The sequence below is a fragment of the Telmatherina bonti genome, assembly GCF_933228915.1.
Source record: "Telmatherina bonti genome assembly, chromosome: 8".
NCBI lineage: Eukaryota > Metazoa > Chordata > Actinopteri > Atheriniformes > Telmatherinidae > Telmatherina > Telmatherina bonti.
Window position 1 is genome coordinate 31,620,098 of NC_136626.1, and position 22,454 is coordinate 31,642,551.

The 22,454-nt window shown below is 40.1% G+C and overlaps 1 protein-coding gene across 1 annotated transcript in view; it reads left to right on the plus strand.

Annotated features, from left to right (window-relative positions):
• The window catches only part of prdm5 (PR domain containing 5), a gene marked incomplete at both ends in the record, with an annotated part of 45,854 nt that overhangs the window by 4,276 nt on the left and 19,124 nt on the right, over positions 1-22,454 (plus strand). The window contains 9 exons of the mRNA XM_079245568.1: positions 4,071-4,193; positions 5,368-5,533; positions 5,625-5,802; positions 8,177-8,298; positions 8,980-9,059; positions 15,208-15,292; positions 15,381-15,538; positions 15,936-16,029; positions 20,990-21,150. Of these exons, the coding sequence (XP_079101694.1) occupies positions 4,071-4,193; positions 5,368-5,533; positions 5,625-5,802; positions 8,177-8,298; positions 8,980-9,059; positions 15,208-15,292; positions 15,381-15,538; positions 15,936-16,029; positions 20,990-21,150 (1,167 nt within the window). The remainder of the gene's footprint in view (positions 1-4,070; positions 4,194-5,367; positions 5,534-5,624; positions 5,803-8,176; positions 8,299-8,979; positions 9,060-15,207; positions 15,293-15,380; positions 15,539-15,935; positions 16,030-20,989; positions 21,151-22,454) is intronic.

Consider the following 22,454-nt stretch of genomic DNA (forward strand, 5'->3'; position numbering starts at 1 on the left):
GAAACTAGACATAAAGGAACTAGGAAAACTACACACTAAAACGGGAAACTAGACATAAAGGAAGTAGGAAAACTACACACTAAAACGGGAAACTAGACATAAAGGAATTAGGAAAACTACACACTAAAATGGGAAACTAGACATAAAGGAACTAGGAAAACTACACACTAAAACGGGAAACTAGACATAAAGGAACTAGGAAAACTACACACTAAAACGGGAAACTAGACATAAAGGAACGAGGAAAACTACACACTAAAACGGGAAACTAGACATAAAGGAACTAGGAAAACTACACACTAAAACGGGAAACTAGACATAAAGGAACTAGGAAAACTACACACTAAAACGGGAAACTAGACATAAAGGAACTAGGAAAACTACACACTAAAACGGGAAACTAGACATAAAGGAAGTAGGAAAACTACACACTAAAACGGGAAACTAGACATTAAGGAACTAGGAAAACTACACACTAAAACGGGAAACTAGACATAAAGGAACTAGGAAAACTACACACTAAAACGGGAAACTAGACTTAAAGGAACTAGGAAAACTACACACTAAAACAGGAAACTAGACATAAAGGAACTAGGAAAACTACAAACTAAAACGGGAAACTAGACATAAAGGAACTAGGAAAACTACACACTAAACAGGAAACTAGACATAAAGGAACTAGGAAAACTACACACTAAAACAGGAAACTAGACATAAAGGAAGTAGGAAAACTACACACTAAAACGGGAAACTAGACATAAAGGAAGTAGGAAAACTACACACTAAAACGGGAAACTAGACATAAAGGAAGTAGGAAAACTACAAACTAAAACAGGAAACTAGACATAAAGGAACTAGGAAAACTACAAACTAAAACAGGAAACTAGACATAAAGGAACTAGGAAAACTACACACTAAAACAGGAAACTAGACATAAAGGAACTAGGAAAACTACACACTAAAACAGGAAACTAGACATAAAGGAACTAGGAAAACTACACACTAAAACGGGAAACTAGACATAAAGGAACTAGGAAAACTACACACTAAAACAGGAAACTAGACATAAAGGAACTAGGAAAACTACACAATAAAACGGGAAACTAGACATAAAGGAACTAGGAAAACTACACACTAAAACGGGAAACTAGACATAAAGGAACTAGGAAAACTACACACTAAAACGGGAAACTAGACATAAAGGAAGTAGGAAAACTACAAACTAAAACAGGAAACTAGACATAAAGGAACTAGGAAAACTACAAACTAAAACAGGAAACTAGACATAAAGGAACTAGGAAAACTACACAGTAAAACCGGAAACTAGAACGAAGAAACAAAACAAGAAACCAAGACCAAAAACAAAGAACACAGAACATGGAACTGATGTTTTGATAAAAACCTCTTAGAAAGCCAGACAGTGCTGAAGATGCCAAGACTTCACATGATGAAAGCAGTTGTGCTGCTTGATGGAGTCGTTTGGCAAAAGAAGGCTCAAATATCTTCCATGCAGTTATTGGAACCACCAAACCTGCACGTCATGGCTACCAACTACAGGAGGGAGAAAAAAAATCGGGTTATTTTGTTTTGCGATTTTTAAATAGATTTTTTTTTTAGATTTTTTAAAAAAATTTTAAATTTTATTTTAAATGTTTATATGATTAGATCCCAGATGGAGAAGAAGTTACAACTTTTCTCCAGCAGAGGGCGAAATGTTTCTCGCCAACTCTAGTAACATAACGTTATATCCGTTTTGGAAAACACGTAAACAGGAGACGGGGAATGGCGGGAAACCTGTAAAAATGCGCAGAAATAAATCCTCCACCATCACCTTTTAAGTCAAAAGCGTGGACGTATATTTGACTTTTTGCGTTGAAAGGAAAAGCAGAGCCGCACATGTCGAAGCTTTTTGTAAACTCTGTAATACACATGTGGCGTACTGCGGTAACATGACTAACGCTACTGCCCACCTAGGATGCTATCCTGAGGTAAATGCAGAGCTAACAGCCAAAACGTAGCGCAGCAGCAAGACAACACAAACCAGCACTTTTATATACAGTTCAAGCTTCTGAAACAAGAGTTTTAGTTCAAACAGCTGGTTCAGATATGTTGCTGCTGATTAAGTCATAAAAACTGACACAGTTGAATTTTTTAATTGAGAAATCTGGCTTGTGATATAGTCTGTAAACTCGGTCATCAGGAAAGTTTTCACATGGTGTAATGTTTAAATAGCAAATTAAAAATAGGCATTACTGAGGAATCGCAATTTAAATCGAATCGGCACCCAAAAAATTGTGAAAAATCAAACTGTTACAAAAGTGTATCGTTCCTACCCTGCTACCAACACTCACTTTGTCTACACTGTGATTCAGTTTGAGGACACACAAACATAATGCAGTTTGGTTTTTACATGTTTTTGAAGCACATTTTGTGGTGTGACTTTGTTCTTGTTTGTTTTGTCTCTGTGTTACAACCCATCCTGGTCATGGGGAAGGTTGTAACTAAGGACCACTGTGTCCACACGATTACCACATGGTGTCTGTCATATTCTTGTATCGTTCTGAATGACTGCTATCTGTAAGGAATAAATGTGGGTTTTTATATGAAAGTTTAAAAACAGTATTTCTAAAATTCACTGAGCTACAGATGCAGAAGCAAAGAGCGTTACAACTATAGACTGGAAATAAAAACATGCTACCATACCGGATCTGGATTATTTTAAGTGTTTATTTGCAGATTACTTTAATGGATACATTGGAAGGTAACGTGGAGTTAGGTATCTTGCCCATGGACATTTGGTATGTAGTCAGCAATCCAGGAGTCAATCCACTGACCTTCCCATCGGTACCGTTGATCCATTACTTATTCTACAGTGATTTGGCAGACGCTTTTATCCATAGTGACTTACATGTGAGAACCATAGCTGTTAACCTAACTGTATGTCTAGAGACTGTATGTCTCTAGAGAACCTGGAGAGAACCCACACATACACGGGGAGAACACGCAAACTGCACACAGAAAGACCCGTGTTCACCCCTCCCCCCCAGCCGAGGCTCGAACCAGCGACCTTCTTGCTGTGAAGCCACAGCGTGCAACACGGTGGCGCAGCGGTTAGCAGCCAAATCTTGGAGCTGTAGTACCACTGTTCAGTATTTATGCCTTATTTATTACTTATGCCTTACTAATGTATGCCTTATTTGTCCAGTGATCTTTACGTTTTCCTAAAATCCCTGTTTTTCCCTACAAGTTTGAATCCATGTTGCTTCATAAACTACATGTTGTCGGACACCTTTCATTTATTTTTTACAACTCAAGCAACAGTTCTGCTTTAGCTAAATCATAATCAGCTTTATTTGCCAAATATGTGCAAACACAAAGACATTTTTGCAGACAGATGTCATCACTCTGGTAGAAAGAAGTATCGGAGTCGGATCGGCAGTGACCCAGATGAGGTGTTGTTTAAATGATGTGCTGACTTGGCAAATGTTGGTTTTTACTCTGATATTGAAGTCTTGCTTTGAGACTGTAGGAAACCTTATTCAGCTGGATATGAATGGCAGAATCAGGATAGATTATGACATTAGTTTCGTTCAGACATATTTATGTAATTACACCCAGTGTTAAAATCAGACTCCAGCTCGTACATGTTCACCTCTACACCCCTAAGAACGTGACAAGTTGTAACTATGTGCAACTGGATAAACTGTAAATGTTGCAGCTCGGCAAAGAAAAAAAAACCCTTTATGAAATGTCGCAGCTGCTTGGACAAAGAGCTTCACCAAAGATGTTCTGTTTTTCTGTGATAAGAGGACATTTCCTAATGTTGCACATCAGCGAGTCTTATTGATGTGCACTGACTCTCATCTCAGGTAGAGAAGAAGCTGCTGATGATAACTGCTGGACCAAACGCTGTAGTTATCTGGAACCGTCACATTATGAGCTACAAAACTCTGCTCATCAGTAGGCGCGCATGTTAGACCAGCAGCGCTTTGTTGTACAGAAGACAAACCTCCAAGGCACGAAGACCAAGAAGAAATATTTGACTTGTTTTTTTGTTTTTTTTTTCTAAGGTCCGTGGCAGCAAAGGAGACGTGCTGTATATTCTGGATGCAAGTAATCCTCGCCATGCCAACTGGCTGCGGTTTGTCCATCAGGCGCCTTCACAAGAGCAGAAGAACTTGGCAGCAATTCAGGTATATTTCCACTCAGTGGACAATGAATCCCTTAGACTTAGAAGAAAAGCATAAATAATCCAGGCTGTACATGTCTGTCAGAGCAGACAAATTAAGAAATCATTTTTTTTTTTTTTTTGCCTTTTTTAGTAGAAATCCAAGCAAGAAAGCAGAAGCTTGTTATTTTAGTTGTTTTTTAAAACATACAAAATGACTGTGTGAGTTAATGTCATTGTGAGCGAGTGAACAGAGCGGATGAAACACGGGAAAGAACGAGCCTGCAACCTCACGAACTGAAGTGAAACGTTATTAAGCCTGACAGTTCTGATTGTTTTCATAATGAAAGCAGGTTTTAGCCAAAACGGGGAAAATCCATTCAATGAAATAGCTGCGTAAAAGATTGGTACTGTTCAGAAAACATGTCACTTTGGCTCGGAGCCTCCTTGTAGCCAGATGTTGAAACACTTCGAATCTGCACAAATGGGTCTAAATTGGGTGTGAAATTGGATAAGGAGAGAAAATCTATTTCCAAAACACTCTTAAACCTTTTTTTTTTCTTTCGCTGTTATCACTTTGATAAATACAACGTCAACAAAGCAGCTGGATCAAAGTTTCAGAGTTTTATATAACTTCCTTGGCACTTCGGCAACCCGGATGAACACTAAACTCTGCGTCTGGGAAACTTCACCTCTTGCACTTTTAAGTAAAAGATAAAAAAAGAAATGTTGCTCTCCAACAGTGGAAGAAAAATGGTGGAAGGAACAGAAAGCGAACACTTCGGGTCTAAGGGGCCAAGTTCCTGCCATTAATACTGGAACGTATGAAGTGATTGGTTGTTTAAAGGTCACGCATGCCAGTTAAATCTCTGTGTTTCATCAACAATGACATTTATTGTTTAGCTTTCCTCTTCTTAATCATTATTTATGTACATTTAGAATCCCATAATTAAAACAAAATGACGGTTTGATTTCATTAACATGACCTTTAAAGACAGGGAAGTTAATGAACACATTTTTAAGGCTTTGTGCCTTTGACCTGTGCCCTCAATCAGGCCGTAACCGGCTGTTGTCTGGGTGTAATGAGTTCAGCCCACCAGAACGCCTTCTAACTGGTTTAGCGGTGGATCAGAGTGTTTTGTCTTTACATTATGTCACGTTCTGCCTGCGCGACCTTCAGCAGTAACCATGTTTGTTAGGACGGAGAAAACATCTTCTACCTGGCCGTGGATGACATAGAGACAGACACAGAGCTATTGATTGGCTACCTGGACAGCGATATGGAGGAGGAGGAAGAAGAAGAGGAAGAAGACGATACTGATGAAGACGAGAACAGTAAAGAGGCCCGGCATCTTGTCGAAATGGGTGCAGTCTTATGTCCGCATTTGCTTCCTTGAATATTCTGTGATACGATGAAAGAAAACATCAAGTTACTTGGATTTTTTTCTCTCTGCAGAACTTGTAATAAAGAAGGAGGACCACCCGTGCTTGCTGTGTGAAAGCAGTTTTCCCAGTGAGGAGATCCTGGCCGCCCACCTCCAGAGTCTGCACCAGAGGCCCAGCACAGAGGAAAAGGAGTTCAAATGCAGGAACTGTGGCAAGAAGTTCCCCGTCAAACAGGCTCTGCAGCGCCAGTGAGTTGACTGTTCCATCACTTGATCCATTTAATGGTCGACTCTCTTCTATAAACGTCAACATCAGGAGGTAAAGCGGGCATTAAATCAGTGCAGTGTAGGCTCCAGATTCAGAGGTAACTTAAAGATAATGTGTGAGTTTAAGCAGAAGTTACTGATGAGAAAGCCACTCGTTTCCGTCCTGTCTGAGAATTACATCACATCAATTTCCTGCCTGGTGACAGCAGGTAGTTAGCTGATGGGAGTTTTACATACAAGCCTCACTATAACTGGGCATTTTACCTGCAGCCCCCCTTGCTTGGTTTCCAGCTGTGAAAGCGCCGCTCCGGGATTGAAATGAATTGTTTTGCGAACTGCAGCTGCAGAAAAATGGAAGACCGAATTCTCCTAAATGCAAGTAGTTTTTTTTTTCTCATAAAAGAACACGATTAACCCAACTGATGCACCGTCGTCAGCCACAGTGGCGCTGAAATGTCCGTCACATCGCTGCGTTTATGTAAAACAACTCATCAAAATGAAAGATAAACAGTCCCGTAAGCCTTTGCAGCGTTGCCTCAAAAACGGTTTACATTTGAAATTCTTTGTAAGCTGAGGGTAAAAATTTAATTACTGCATTTTATTCTAACCGCAATGCAAATGTGGAAGAAGAAATCCCTCTGTGCTCTGTAAATCAGTGAGTTTAATTTCACTGGAGTGCTTCTGTCCAACAGCCTCTCATGCTAGCCAAGCTAAAGTCATTTCCAACACTGTTGGTCTATAAAACTCTTTAACTTCAAGCAAATTCAATCAAAGTTTTCTGGTTTTCTGATGGTGTTTCATACTGCAATCACCTCCCACCTACCCCACAGAAAGCAACCAACCCACTCGTCCTGGGGATCGTTCCAGACAAAAGGTTGAACAAATGCAGTGAGCTCATGGACGTCCTAACCTGCACTGTCAGTTCTGAAACCCCGCCTCTGAATTAGCTGTCGCATCCCCGTGCTGGTTAAAAAGCCAGTGTGCACACGCTCATGACAAACCTATAAAAAGCATCGTCGATAGAAAAGGAGGAGGAGATAAGTTTGTTGTTCTCTTGCTCCTATTTTATACACCTCTGTATCTGTTTTCTTCTGATGTCGTCTGCTCTTCCTATTAATGCAACACTGTTCACGTCTCCATACATTTTTTTGTTCCATGCACAACATTAAGGACATGATGGAGAATATCGTCCTTAATTATTCCTGTAGTTTTGTTGGCTTTGTGATATTCAATTTGGTTTTAATGAACCACAACACACACTGCATGTTCATGAGGAGAAGCTCTTTATTGAATATGGTCCCTAAAATACATCAATGAAATGTTAAAATGGTTGATTCGATTATTATACGTCAGTACTTGTCTTTGTTATACTTCTTTGAAATTGGAAAGATATATATGTGTATATGTATATGTATATACACACATATATATATATATATATATATATATATATATATATATATATATATATATATATATATATAATATGTATACATACATTTATATATATATATGTATACATACATTTATATATATATATGTATACATACATTTATATATATAAATGTATACATACATTTATATATATATATGTATACATACATTTATATATATAAATGTATACATACATTTATATATATAAATGTATACATACATGTATAAATGTATACACAATTGGTATGATTCATATGGCAGGGACAAAAAGGCGTGTAAAGAGGGGGTTAAAGCAAGCTCAGCGAGTAACAGTTGATCTTTGTGCAGCAGTAGTAATTAATTACAGAGTTATGCTGGTAGAATTTAATTTCTTTTACTGACTTGTGAAAATTAGGCAAATTAGTGATATTAAGGTGCCTTTAGAAGGGATTTTGTTTTCCTAAAACGTAATTATAATAATCCAGCATGACAGATTACTTTTTTTTACCTGCTGTAACTTGTACCTACATAAAAATGCACACATGATGGATTTAATTAGGAGAAACTGGGATGAGCTGATTCTTTACTTTCCTTTTACGTTTTATGTTGCACTGGTGTGACTTTCCAAAGGCCTAGTTGGCATCTTATTTGTTTTTATTTCAAATCTCTCTTTAGTGTTTTGCATTGTTCTGAGTCACAGGATCCATCCGGTGACTCCAAAGCTCACCAGTGCTCCTTCTGCCACAACACATTCAGCTCAGAATCCAGGTAAAGCACACTCTTTCCCAACACACACACACACACACACACACACACACACACACACACAAACATGCTGCATTTACCCCAAAAAGCACAAAGATGTACTTTTAAAGAAAAGAAGAAATTTTCTAACTCGCAAAGGTTTTTTTCTTCTTCTTCTTCTGCTGGATCTCGTGCAAAGTTTTGAACAACATAAAGAAGCGTGTAAAGGAGATGCCAGGTTCATATGTAAAGCAGAGAGCTGTGGGAAACGATTCAAAAGCAAGGACGCTCTGAAGAAGCACAAAGGCAACGTTCACACAGGTGGGAATCTCTGTATTTCTCTCTCATGACTCCTAAAACAGACTTTTTATTCCTGTTTTCACACACACAGCACTTTGCTTTTTCAAGACCTGATGTAATGAATATAATTGTCCATTAGCAGCCTTGGCGCTGAAAAGAACTGCTGCAACAGCGCATGACCTCCATCAGTTTAAACCTCTGCAATGTTAAGACACATCTCTAATTACTTGAGCTCCATAATTGCTGACCTGTGTGTTCTGGGGGCGGCTCAGTCTGTCAGATAATTGGACTTCCATAGCTATTTATGATGGGATGTAGGGCAGCGGGAATCTGCACAGCTTCACATGTGAATCAAGTATCAAACCCAGATTAAGACATTCATCTCTGAGGCTGATGGAGCTGAGATCTGGGCCTTTATGTTTTTCCCAAATGCGGTCAGGACAAAGGGTGTGTGAGTGTGTGTCTGTGTGTGGGCGAGGGGGGGGGAAGTAGATCAGACGCAACAGATGTTGATCATGTAATTTAGAGGGGGATAAAGGGAGGATGTTACTGGTCCCTAAATGGTGGGATCACAGGGCCTGTGATTATTACTGCTAGTTTTCCTTTAATTTGCAGTGATGTTTCGTGAAATTGTTGCTCGGCGTTGTTGGTCCTAAAGATAGATCGGGATTTGTTATTTGTCATCCTGGTTTTATTTTCTAGGGAGCACACGACGGAAACTCACATGCACCATATGCAACAGAAAATGCTCCTCCTCTCTGAATCTTCAGGAACACAGAAAGGTGAGGCTCCTGCAACATCTGCTGTGCAGCTCAATTGATCCCGGCCAGATACTTTGCATCGGATCTGGGAGGATTTGCACAGTTTTGTGCATGATCCGTTTTTACAGTGGTGTCTCTCCGGTGCTGTTTCCTGCTGCACGGTGGTATTCATACCCCTCCCCTCGCTCTGTAACCCAACCTAACCTCTCCATCTCACATGCTCCTTTTCTTCATATGCTTCTTTATTCCTCTTCTTTGTAATGAAGTTGTTGCAAATGCAATCTGGGTGACACAGCACAGAGACGGTTTCTTTTTCACGAGCTCATCCCACAGGTCTCGTGAAATTTAAGAGGCTCTATTGGCTGACCATAAGGCTTTAACCTTGGCGTCAGGATTCTCTCTGCTATTGATGGATTGCAGATTTGAACACGGCTATTTAAACTCTCATACCGATAAATGTTTGTTTTGTTACTGTGCATATCATCCCTTTTTTTGCACATACGTTTGCTGTTTCAGCCACTTGTGTTTGGGTTGTCCTTTCCAGCCTACATTCCTGTGTTCCACAGTCATCTAATTTCACCGTAATTACCTGCTATTAAATTAATGGCATTAGATAATTGCTATTAACATAGCTGACATTAATAAATGGTCGTCTAACTTTTGCTATGACGATCACGAGGTAAATAGCAGAAAAAAGAAGCACGGACATATTACATTTCGCAAGTGTTTGCTTCAGTTCCTGTTTTCTTTTGCTGAAGCTTCTGAATGCTAAAATGCTCCGCTGGCATCGGCAGATTCAGCCTCCTTTGGTCAATTTTGATATGAGATTTTTAATCGTTTTGTCTCAAACAGCCAGATAACTGAGAAACATCATACCTATACATAAATAAGTTATTAAACAGAATAACAGGTACACTGCAAAAACTCAGCCTTAAAAAACAAGAAAAAAATATTTATAAAAATTAGGTAAATGTTGCTTAAAATAAAATAAATTATCTGCCAACAGTACAAGAAAATTTGGCTTGTCAAGACTTCCCAAAACAAGTAAAAATACTCTTAAAACAAGAGGAATTCTCTGGCATAAAAACTAAGAATTATCTTATCTTTTAAAAAAAAAAAGCATATGTGTACTCAATTTAAGATTTTTAATTTTACTTAAATTTCAGTTTTTGCAGTGTAAACAACAGCGTGACAACATTTAGTTTTGTAGACATGGTCAAGATGTCTTGTTAAGGTCTGAACAGAATTAGATAGGAAAAAAAAACAAGAAAAAAAAACAGGAAAAAAGAAGCAAAAATCAGCGACAGTCTGTAAATGTTTCATGGCTGCCGATTCGAGTCCAGAGCATAAACACTGAGCCATGATTCAGTTCCTGTCTGCATTATCTTTATGTGATTCCTGTTGGACTAAAAAGGTTAAATGCATTCTTAAAGTGTGGTTCTGATCAGACGAACTTTGTTTCTTTCTTGCATGGTGTAAACACACTGAGCAAGAAGATCGAATGTTTACCTTTTTCCCAGTGATGAAGCTACTTTATCCTGCTACTCATATTCCTGGATAACAATGCCTCCATCTGCAAGGCATGACGTCTCACTGAAAAGCTAGATGGCTATGAAAAATAGGAATCAGATGCAACATCCGTCACAGTCTGAGAGAATGTGGAACAACTTGTCAGTCTGAAGTCTCCACTGCCAAATATGGGAATATCTTTAGGAAAAACAATGTTCCGTCCCACGAGTAGAGACTTATGGAATCAGTGCCAACATGTGTTGGTGGCACATGATGGCTGCAACACCTTCCTAAGACACATTATGTTGGCTTTTCCTTTAATTTGTCAGCTGTCTGGTGCGCTGTGTCAAATACGTAGGCAGTGCCTCTTTTCTCCTTATCCAATCAGGTTCAGTGGAAACATAAAGTGCTCAAAACCACTGGGAATTTGGAAATGACCACTGGAAACCACTGGAATCGGCATTGTTTTTCCACTCTCTACATTTGGACCATCACTGTTCTGGCTTCTCTTAAATGGATTAGAAGGCTGTCGTGTTTTTTTCTGGACCTCAGGCTTGAGGCCGAAAAGAATGTAAGACAGAAATGTTGTCTTTGCCGCTGCCAGCACAAAAAACTGCTTTTATACTTTCTAATAACCAACCTCAGTTTTGTCAGACTTAAAACATTGAGTGATTATGAGCTGCTTTAAAATCTTCTTCAGGAGTTCAACAAAAACTATCATCACTGAGGCTCACGATGGTCCTGTGACGTTTTGTGGAGGTTCTGATCTCTTTGAAACATGTTGGGCATTAGATGACTGCTCAGGTTGTCTCAGTTAATAAATTTAACTTCCTGCAATTCATCAGTATTTATACAAATGGATTTTTCATCCGGCATAATCTGTCATCCAGTTTCACCTACAGACATTACAGCATCTCTGTCAGCTTGTTCATCATCAGACCACAATCTGTGTAACGTCTAAAGTCACCTGGAAGCTTGACTCAGACGTGAATCATTTAACCTACTTTTAACGTCAGTGTTTTCCCATTTCAGATCTCCTGGGTGTTCGTTAATGAGAGTGTGATATTCTTATGTGGCCTACTAAAGTGTCTATGTGCCACTTTTACTATTATGCTGTAAACGGTTGTAGAGGTGATTTTTACACCTCAGTGTCAGTGACTCATGACTGGAGCCATGGAGTTCTTAGGTTGGACTTCTGTCAGTCCAACCCATTTATATAAACATGAACTTTTTTCAGGTTTGGCCCAATCTTCTACTTGGAATAAAAAACTAGAAATGCACACGGAGAGAGCAAACCTCTGCCAAGCGATTGTTAAAGAATCCTTTAAAGGCGGAGTATGTAAGATTTTCAATATTTTCAAAATAAATGAATGATCAAATAAACTGATAAATGATAAAATAACTACAATCATAATTAGAACGTCTTTTGAACATGTAGGTTCCAGTCTGTCCATATTTGATGCGTTATTAAATTACAAGTTTAATTAATGACAAATGACCAAAAACACTTTTTTTTACTGGTAGGCAAACATTTAAGAAGGGTCTTAGTCATTAATTAAACTTGTAATTTAATAACACATCAAATATGAACAGACTGGAACCTACATGTTTAATGAATCTATTTATGATTGTAGTTATTTTGTTAGTTCATTTTTTAAAAAAATATTGAAAATCTTACATACTCCACCTTTAACAGTGATCCAGATCACCATTAAATTAAATCAGTTCTTCCTTTTCACATTTCCAACAACTCCTGAAAATATCACGAAAATCCGTCCATAACTTTTTGAGTTATCTTGAACACAAACAAACAGACAAACAAACAAACATAGAGATAAGCGCCGGTAGAAACACAACCTACTTTGTGGAGGATTTAAATTATTTGATTATTTCACAAAACAGACACAAGCACCGGTCACTTCCTGTTCAAAACATTTTTTAACACAGATAAATAATCAGCCAGTCACATGACAGCACTCAAATGCATTACAGAGAAGGTCTGAAGAAGAGAAAATATCCAGCGAGCAGCAGTTGTCTGGACCAGAATGTCTGGTTGATGTCAGAGGATAATGGGCAGACTGGTTGGAGATGATGGAAAGACAACAGGAAGTCCAATAAGCACTGGTTCCAACCAGAACATCATCTCTGAACACACAACCCGTCCAGCCTGGAAGCAGATGGTCTCCAGCAGGGGTGACCACCTCCGGTCGTCGAGACCTGCAGTCCTGTACGTGTTGGGAGTTTCCCTGCTGCAACACACCTGAGTCAAATCAATGTGTAATTAGCAGACTTGTGCAGAGCTCAAACTCTGTACAAGTCGGCTAATTAAGTCTGATGTGTGTCAGGTGTGTTGCAGCAGGGAAACTCCCAACAGGTGCAGGACTGCAGGTCTCGACGACCGGAGTTGGCCACACGTTGGTCTCCAGCAGCAGAAGACCACACCGGGTTCCCTCCTGTCAGTAAGAACAGGAAACTGAGGCTACAATTCACACAGACTCACCAGAACTGGACAATAGAAGATGGAGAAACGTTGCTGGTCTGATGAGTCTCCAGTTCAGCTCCACATTCTGATGTTAGTCCATCCCTTTATGACCACAGTGTACCATCATCTGATGGCTTCTTCCTGTGGGTTCACTCTTTGTGACGTAGGAGTCCCATCATGGACTGTGTGATGCTTCATGTCAATATGCAGCACAACGTTTCTGTTTCTGAGCATCAGTATTTTGTACCCCAGAACGGTGTTGGTTAAATGAGAGTTTCCGCCCGGCCCTGATGGAGGGTGGCCTGCCTGTGTTTTAGCATGCGTCCAGTGCTGAAATAAATGGACAGCATTGTCCCAGTCTGGATCGCCGTGTTTGCGTCTGTTTTAATAATAAAAGACAGCGTAAAGAGTTTTCCCCAGCATATAACAGTTCCAGTTTCCAACACCTGGTTGAATCTATGACACGGAAATTTAAAGCGATTCTGAATGGTGTCATCACCTGGTCTTTTCATGTGTCCACGGCTGCCTCGAAGTGGTTTTAAATAATTGTTTGAAAACTTACTAAACAAAAAAAAAAAATCTACCATAAAGGTCGTTGTGACCCTTTGCTTATAACAACTTTTTCTCATGAGAGTTTATGCAAGATTTTGATCAGCATGGTTGTTAGTTTAAATAATGTTAATGAGGTGCGTGCTGATTGGCCGCAGGAATGGGGGCTGGCGAATGCATTCAACGCCAAAACAGCTAGTGATGGCGAGCCAACGTGACCAAGCAGCAGATTATGAAATTCAGCCATTTATGTTTGAACATCACTCTGAGCCTGAGAGTGATGACGCCGTCTTTGCCTGGTATTTTCCCAAATGTTTGCAAAATGTTTGGCACAAACATAGACACAGAGATGCAGGTGCATTATTAACAAATGTTAATTTAATTTATTTGTCCCTGGTAGTTTGGTTCGCTGATGCTGGGAGACTAAAAACATTTGGGTGCTGGTTTTGGCAACTGACATCGAGCATCGTCGTCACGGCGACTGCGGCAGGTTGAGCAGGTGACTTTAGGCGTAGAAGAGGGGCTACAAATAGACTCCAGGGTGACGAAATCTCAGGAGCAAATCTAAGTCACGCGTTTATGAGAGTTCAGCTCTGTGGGCAGTTCTGCTGTGAAGAAAGAACCCAAAACTCGACGGTGTTTAAAAGAAGGGCTTTCAAGGAAGTTATGACATCGTTCCAACACCAATAGACACGTTTCAACTGGAACAAGTGCACAGAGTGTTTTAGGTATTTATTAAAAAACTTATTAAAACCAAATTTCCAGACATTTTAAAAAGCATTTTTACTTTCATTTCCTGATTTTCTTTCTTCTTTGCAACACCTCCATGTGACCTGTTGCCTTCAGTCATGACAACTATTTATTTTCTACTTTCTTTTTCCAGCATGAATCCTCCTTATATCCTTCATTTCATTCCTTTCTGCTGCCATATTTTATATGAGTCTGGGAAGACATTAATGTTGACTTTTCTTTGGTTGTTCTGCAGGCCAATGCATGAACCAGTGAGGGAGTAATTCTGGTTTAATCACACACTATGTCTGAGTTTCATCTGGTTCTAAATATGTGCTTCTCTGATTTAGGTCACCATCACATCAAGATGACTTCTCCTCTGCAAAACATCAAGATGTTGCTTCTGAACATGTTGGAAATAAATAATATGTTTCTGACATGTTCTTATAGCTTCAGTCAAAGCTTCATTAAGTATTATTCATGCAGAGGAGCAATCAGACTTTTCATAATGACCGTTTAGCTTAAAAGCGGCTTAAAACTTCCATTATCATCATTTAGCTGAACAAGCTTTTTGTGGAAGCAGCCGTGACGAGAGGAGCTGTGTTACATTAGCATATGCTATTGTAGCTCTACACCGGGGAACTATTGGATGTGTAATTATTGCGAGTATGCACTGAAGCATAAAGGGTATGGAAACTTTCCATCACTTTAATTGCTTTTCAGTGTGGAGACATCAGTCTAATGAGGACAGACAAGGTTTAGCTTCAGCTGACCATCACAGACATTGCTACCCTCAAACATCTGCAAGCCCGGAGTTTTTTTTTTTCTTTTCTTCTTTTTAGAAAAGAGCAGCACGACCGAAGCACAAAAGCCGACTTCTGTCTGCTTTTCTGTTTGCAGATACACGAAATATTTGAGTGCCACGCGTGCGATAAAAAATTCATCTCCACCAATCAGCTGAAACGCCACATGATCACGCATTCTGGTAAGAGAACGCAGCGTCAGCGAAACGCCCTCCTCGTGTCAGGTGTGTGTTACCTGGAAAGAATCTGTGTCAATGTCTCGCTCCTCAGAGAAGCGGCCGTACACGTGTGAGATCTGCAGCCGGTCGTTCAAGCGCTTGGACCAGGTGACGGCTCATAAGATCATCCACAGCGAGGACAAACCGTACAAGTGTAAGCTGTGCGGGAAGGAGTTCGCCCACCGTAATGTTTACAAGAATCATAAGAAGGTGAGCGAATGTGATCTGTTTATCTGGTTATTATTATTTTCTTTATTACACCAACTTATTATTGCTTTCCTAGAAGAGATATTTGTCCACTTCAAAGCTTATCATTAGTTAGGATGTAATCAATCAGGGTCTCGTTGGTGGCCCTAACCCCCGCCGCCTGCTTCCACATGTTTACTTTAGGGATTGAGGTGTCATTCAGATAGATAGATAGGCAGGAAAGCAGGGAGGGGAGTTGGATTAGTTTCTTTGAGGTCATCTTCATCATGTCAACAAACCAACTGACTGTGGAGCCTTCTTCCTAATCTGCTTGTATTTATGAAGCTTCCTTAGCGGTGAAAATGTGTCGGCTCGCTGTAAACACGATGACCAAGCTGCTCTGCTCTCTCTCTTTCTGCAGACACACTCTGAAGAAAGGCCTTTTCAGTGTGAGGAGTGCAAAGCGCTGTTCCGCACCCCCTTCTCTCTGCAGCGCCACCTTCTCATCCACAACAGTGAGTATAAACTTCAGCGTTTGCTTATCAGCTTATTGGTTATAATCCCGTTATAATCTCTTGGAAATGCTGCACAAAAGTCTTGAGCTGAGTAGCTTTCCATTCAGTCTGACTTTTTGGTAACATTAAAGTGTTTTGGAGCAACATTTGTCCAGTCTACCTGAAGATCTCCCTCAGCTGAGCTCAAGGGATGAATCACAGTTGTGTCTATACATAACAGACAATTTGGCAACACTGAAAAATGAACCATCAGATGTGGATCTGCAATGCGATACCATCTGGAAAGCATCTGATTGGAAAAGGTTGCATTTTTCAGCATGGAAATGAGCCAGAACACACTGCCAATGCTGTAAAAGCACACCTGGGTATAAAAACACACAACTCTCTGTCATGACTGGCCGCCCCACAGGCCAGACCTTAACATTGTTGAAGCAGCGTGGGATCATCTTGTCAGAGAACAGAACAAAAGACAAACAACATCTAAAGAAGAGCTTAGAAAATCCTTCAGGAAGTCTTGCCAACTATTCCAGAAGCGTCCTGAAAGAAATGAAAAGAAAGCTTGTCCGGTTGAGGCTGTGCATAAGAGAACAGCGGATCGGACCAAACATTTAGCTTCATCATAACCGCACACAATCCTGTTTTCATGTTTTATTTCTGTTCATACTCTTCTATGTTTTAACAAATCACTGCAACTATTACCTGGTTTCCTGCAGGGATGTGAAAGAGTAGGGATGCTCAAAACCTTTCCAAAGTACTCTGTATGGATATAAGCAAGGCAAGAGTACTTGTATCGCACAATTCAACAATTTGGTGATTCAAAGTGGCTTTACAGACACAAAGCATGAAAATTTACAAGAAAGAAAGGAAAAGTAAAGAAAAGCAGATAATAAGGATTAAAAACATTTAGTTCCAGCCCACAGACAGATGTTTTCTCTTTGCTGCTTGACATATTACCTGTTTTATACACGTAGTAAAGAGGTGAGCGGTGAGGAAAACAAAGGAAGGATGTGATGTAGCCTAGAGACAGGTCAGAAGTCTGAACATGGGATTGACCAATCAGAACACACTGAGTCAATTAGCAGTTAGGACCTTAAAGAGGCAGGAAGTAAAGTTTGTTTCGTTGTTGCTTTTTTTTTTTTTTCACTATAAAACTATGCAAAGTTCAGCCTCAGAATAACAAAAATTAAAACAAGAAAAGCTAAAGCTTGAAACCATGTTCCCGTTTTAAGTTAGGTAGCGTTAGCGAACAGTAGCCACCACATGGCTGTGGTCATACCAGACCAGGAAGGGCTGCAGCTGCAAAAGTCTTGAGTGTATTTTCATGGAGTAATGATGCATGTAATTGCCTCTGAATTCGAGTGTTCTGTAAGAGGAAGAATGTGTTGCTTCTTCTTTCAAAAGTAACATAATCTCTCTGCAAGTCATTTTTTTAAAGCTGCTCCACGGTGGAAATATTTATATGTTGCAGGACTGCTTGTGTGTTTAAAAAAGGGCTGAAATGTCAAGATGGTTTGTTTGTTTTCTTTGTTTTTACACTTTTTAAAACTGAATTCAGACTTTCTGAAAATGCTAATTATTTGTGAAAATGATTAAAAAAAACTTATTTATTAATAGCATCTTAAGCATTTTTCGAGAACATATTCAAGTACTTCTGTTAATGTAATCTGTAATCATCTACAAAACCAGCCTAGAAAGTTTTACAGGGGATCCTTCTGTATTTTATTATGAGCTGTCATCTCATTCCTACCCCTGTGGGTGCCCATTTACAGCACACGTCTTCTCCTGAAAGACACCAGGCCGACACACTCTGTCAGAAACTTTCTCTGTGGACAGTGGAGCTGCGGTCGAGGCTTGGCAGGATGCAGCTCTTGTCTTCCAACTGAGCCAGATAACAAAAGAGATTGTAAAGCTCAAGGCATTTCCTGCTGCTGTCCCAGGCGGCAGGCAATATAATCCCAGGACTTGTATTATGTATCAAGTTCTAGACAGTATATCTGGGGCTCGGGCAACGAGTGTGAGATTTCACCCTCCTCTAGGTGAGAGAATTTGATGAATTGTTAATGTCTTATTATGCCATGAATGGAGTTTGTCTGCCTCTGAAGCTGCAGTGCAGCTGTTGTAGCTCATTCAAGGTGAAAGTGCACGCTTCATTTTTATAATCTGGGTCTCATTACACTTCAAAAACCCCTCAAGTCATGTTATTTATTTGATTTCCTTTCTGTGTGCAAGTTTGATTCACAAAAGGAGTTAGAAGTTCGCTGAAATGAGACAGATGCAAACACAAGAAGCCACATTAGGTGGTTGTGCTGACATGGTCGCCAGGTTATGTTTGTTTTGTTTCAAGTTTGAAGCTAATGTTTTTTCAGTCCCAGATAATTAATTTCTTTATACATAAGGAAATAAACAACTGTCTTTTAGTGGGGTTGTATGAAGTACTGAAACATTGCACCTATCCTACCAGCAGTAAACGGCAGTCAGACCTTTCTTAGTATGAAGAATAACAATCTTTCCTAATGAAGGAGCCGACTGTACAAACCATGCAGATCAGGGATATCAGAGTGTATTTAAAAGGAATTAAAAGTGGTTCAAGCCGGAGCTCCTTTACTTCTACATCCCAGGGTAGTTTTCACTTCCTCACCTGAAGAACATCTCAGTCCATGGTGCATTTAAAAACACAATGTCCTGTTTGCAACACAATGTGTGATATGATCCGTATCGTGCAGACCCAGTCCATGCAACCGATGTGTCACTGTCCACTAAATACAGTCAACACACACTTCATCAGGTCCTCCTGCTTAATCGCTTGTTAACACAAATATTTAATCAGCAAATCACATTTCAGTAACTCAGTAAATCTGGACCAGAATGTATTGTTGATGTCAGAGGTCAGAGGAGAATGGTCAGACTGGTTGGAGATGTTTGACTGGTTCCAGCCTGGAAGCAGATGGTCTCCAGCAGCAGAAGACCACACCGGGTTCCCTCCTGTCAGTAAGAACAGGAAACTGAGGCTACAATTCACACAGACTCACCAGAACTGGACAATAGAAGATGGAGAAACGTTGCTGGTCTGATGAGTCTCCAGTTCAGCTCCACATTCACATGGTAGGATCAGAATCTGCTGGAAACATCATGACAACATGGATCCATCCTGCCGTCAGGATCAAGGCTTCAGGCTGCTGCTGGTGGAATGGTGGGGGGAGGTTTTCTGGTCCCACTTTGGTCCCCTTAGTACCAACATGACATGGTTTAACCAGCACAGCCTACCTGAGTCCTGCTGCTGACCATGTCCATCCCTTTCTGAGCACAGTGTAGCATCTTCTGATGGAAACTTCCAGCAGGATGATGCACCATGTCACAAAGCTCACATCATCTCCACCATGACGATGAGTTCACTGTCCTCCAACGGCCTCCACAGTCACCAGATCTCAGTCCAGCAGAGCAGCTTTGGGATGTGGTGGAACGGGAGATTCTGATCATGATGAGGTGGAACTGTGTCATGCTTCATGTCAATATGAATCTCTGAGAAACATTTATGTCAAGAATTAAGGCAGTTCTGAAGGAAAGAGGGGGTAAACTTAGTACTAGAAAGGCTGACGTAATAAAGTAGTCAGCGAGTTTAACTCTCCCTTCTTTTTGTTTGTAAGTGTTTTGAGTTGTTCTCCCTCCTATGCTTTGCTTTCTACTCATAAGAGCAAACTTTTAAAGGTGGAGCATGTAAGATTTTCAATATTTTCAAAATAAATTAACTACAATCATAATTAGAAAGTTTTTTTTTTAAACATGTAGGTTCCAGTCTGTCCATATTTGATGCTATTAAATTACAAGTTTAATTAATGACAAATGACAAAAAACACATTGTTTTTTACTGGTAGGCAAACATTTAAGAAGGGTCTTTGTCATTAATTAAATTTGTAATTTAATAACACATCAACTATGGACAGACTGGAACCTACATGTTTAAAAAAAACTATCTAATTATGATTGTAGTTATTTTTTAGTTCTTTTTTTTTTTAAATATTGAAAATCTTACATACTCCACCTTTAATGATTTTTTCACACACTGTTTCACCTAAATCCATCCAGATTAAAGTATTATAACTCTTAAAAACGTTCCTTCTTTGTATTGACGAGATTATACGTTAAAAGATCAGGAAATTCCGAGGTTAGAAAATGAGTTCCAACATTTAATACCAAATCAGCACATGTTGTTCTCACATGTGATGCTGCACATTTATGTGCCAGCTGTTGTGTTTTAGCCCTATTTTAAGACCTTGAGAATAACCCAGTGTGTGTGTGTGTGTGTGTGTGTGTGTGTCCATGTTTGGACGACATGGCCTTAATATCACACTGAAGCCCTGCTCTGTGTATTAATGGGATGTGTCGGCGAGGGTGTCGTTGACATTAATTATCATCAAGCGAACTTTCCGGTCTGATTGAAAACACAGAGAGCCTCCTCTTCCACCGCCGTTCCGTCTTACTGAGCTGACCATCATCAGCCTCTGTAACCGGAGAACGAGCGCAAGCTTGTAACCACTCGCTGTCTCCAATCTAACCGACTGTGTGGAAATTGAATGATCTCCATATAATGGAAACATGGACTCTACAACAATAGAGTCTGTTGTGTGGAGGCGTGAAGGAAACATCAGGCCGGGAACAGCTGGGACTGTACCCTGATGAAACTGTCTGCGGACTGTCTGACTGCCGTTTCAGCACCGCTCAGCGGAATTGAGCATGTTTTTCTTTTTCTCTTTTTTTTTTCTTGAACCAGACCATTTTAAAAGAACATTGTTTGGGACTGACTGGTCCAATAAAACACCTTCTCTGTCCTTTTTTTCCCCAAACAATCACCTCGCTGAAATTGGGTCCTGTCTTGCTGTGTGTGATGGCTGTGTGTTTATAAGCAACAACAATGACTAACAGAAAGCTGCTGCCGCACAATGATGCTCTGTCCTCGCTGCAGGTGAGAGGACATTCAAGTGTGACCAGTGTGACGCCACCTTCAAGAGGAAGGACACCCTCAATGTCCACATCCAGGTGGTGCACGACGGCCACAAAAAGTACAAGTGTGACCTGTGCGAGAAGGCCTTTGTGACGCCGTCTGTCCTCAAGAGCCACAAGAAGGTGAATGAAAAGAGCTGGAGCCAGCTGGCCCCAATCACACGCAGCGATTACGCGCCCGTAGCCACTTTCACATCGACTTCAGGAAAAATTGCTGTTTTTGTTGCGTTAGAAAACAACTTATAAAACCCAACTTTCTAAGATTTAACTTTTCAGAGCAGAAGTTATGGATCCCTTTCCAAGCAGTAAAGCTTCACATCATGTCCCGCTCCTGTTCTCATCGACGTGATGCGGCTAACTGCGCTAATATGTGAGACTATCAAACCTGCCAGGATCGTCCGTTTTGACCATTGCTGCATATGAAACAAATCCCCGTATTGATTTGAAATGGCAGTTAGTCCATTAGCTCTGCAGGGTTTCAAAGCCCCAAACAGATCTCTCTGCAGATATTGAGTCCTAAATCTGACAATGTCCGGCGCGGTTTTAGATCAAGATTGAAACCAAGCAGCTTCTTGGCACGCAGCAAAAGGAAAAGTCTCCGAGCTGTAGGGCTGAAGACAGGCATCCCGAAGTGTCTCGCGCTCACGATGTCTGGAGGCTGCTGGGAGATCTGGCCTTGATCAAAGTCAGGTTGCCGAGGAGATGACAACTCGCTGGCTGTGTTTACACGCCAGAGTTACCCGCCTTTTGACCACAATATTGTTGAAATCGTATTTAAAGTTCACTTTAATGCTCTGAAACCGTTTGTCTGCTCCAGCTTGGCTCAGCATGTAGTCACTAATAATGATGGCAGACATGTGAAATCAGTAGAGCACACTGTAACTCATCTGATGAAAATGTTAAATATGAAAGGATTAGTTTACAAAGTACTTTCACTCATCAGGAATGCCTTTACACTTTTATTGTTAAATTATCTTTAGAGTATTCTACTTGCTTATGCTTTCATTATCAACATCATGGCAAAAAATGTACAAAAAAAAACCCCCATTATTCATATTTTTAAGCAGGTTTTTAATCTAAAATCCAGCAAATACTTGATTAACACTTAAGTTGTTGTTCATCCCAATTTATTAGAATGAATATAAATACGGCTGTGGGTGCAGCAGGGCTGACCCATTAGCTTTGGACCTCAGGGTTCTTTTGTACTCAACACACGCTCTTCGGAAAGCAAAAGTCCATAAACCAGTTCTTCTTTTTGTCGTTTTTTAATGATAAAAAACAAAACTAAAAATTACACAAAGAAACTTGAATCCAGACCTTTCTACAAACCAAATTAAAAGCAGTGTGGGTCAAAAGACTGTGTTGCTCCAAGATCCAGTGGCTTCTGATCTTCTTTTCTTCTTGTTTATTATATATTATTTTCTTGA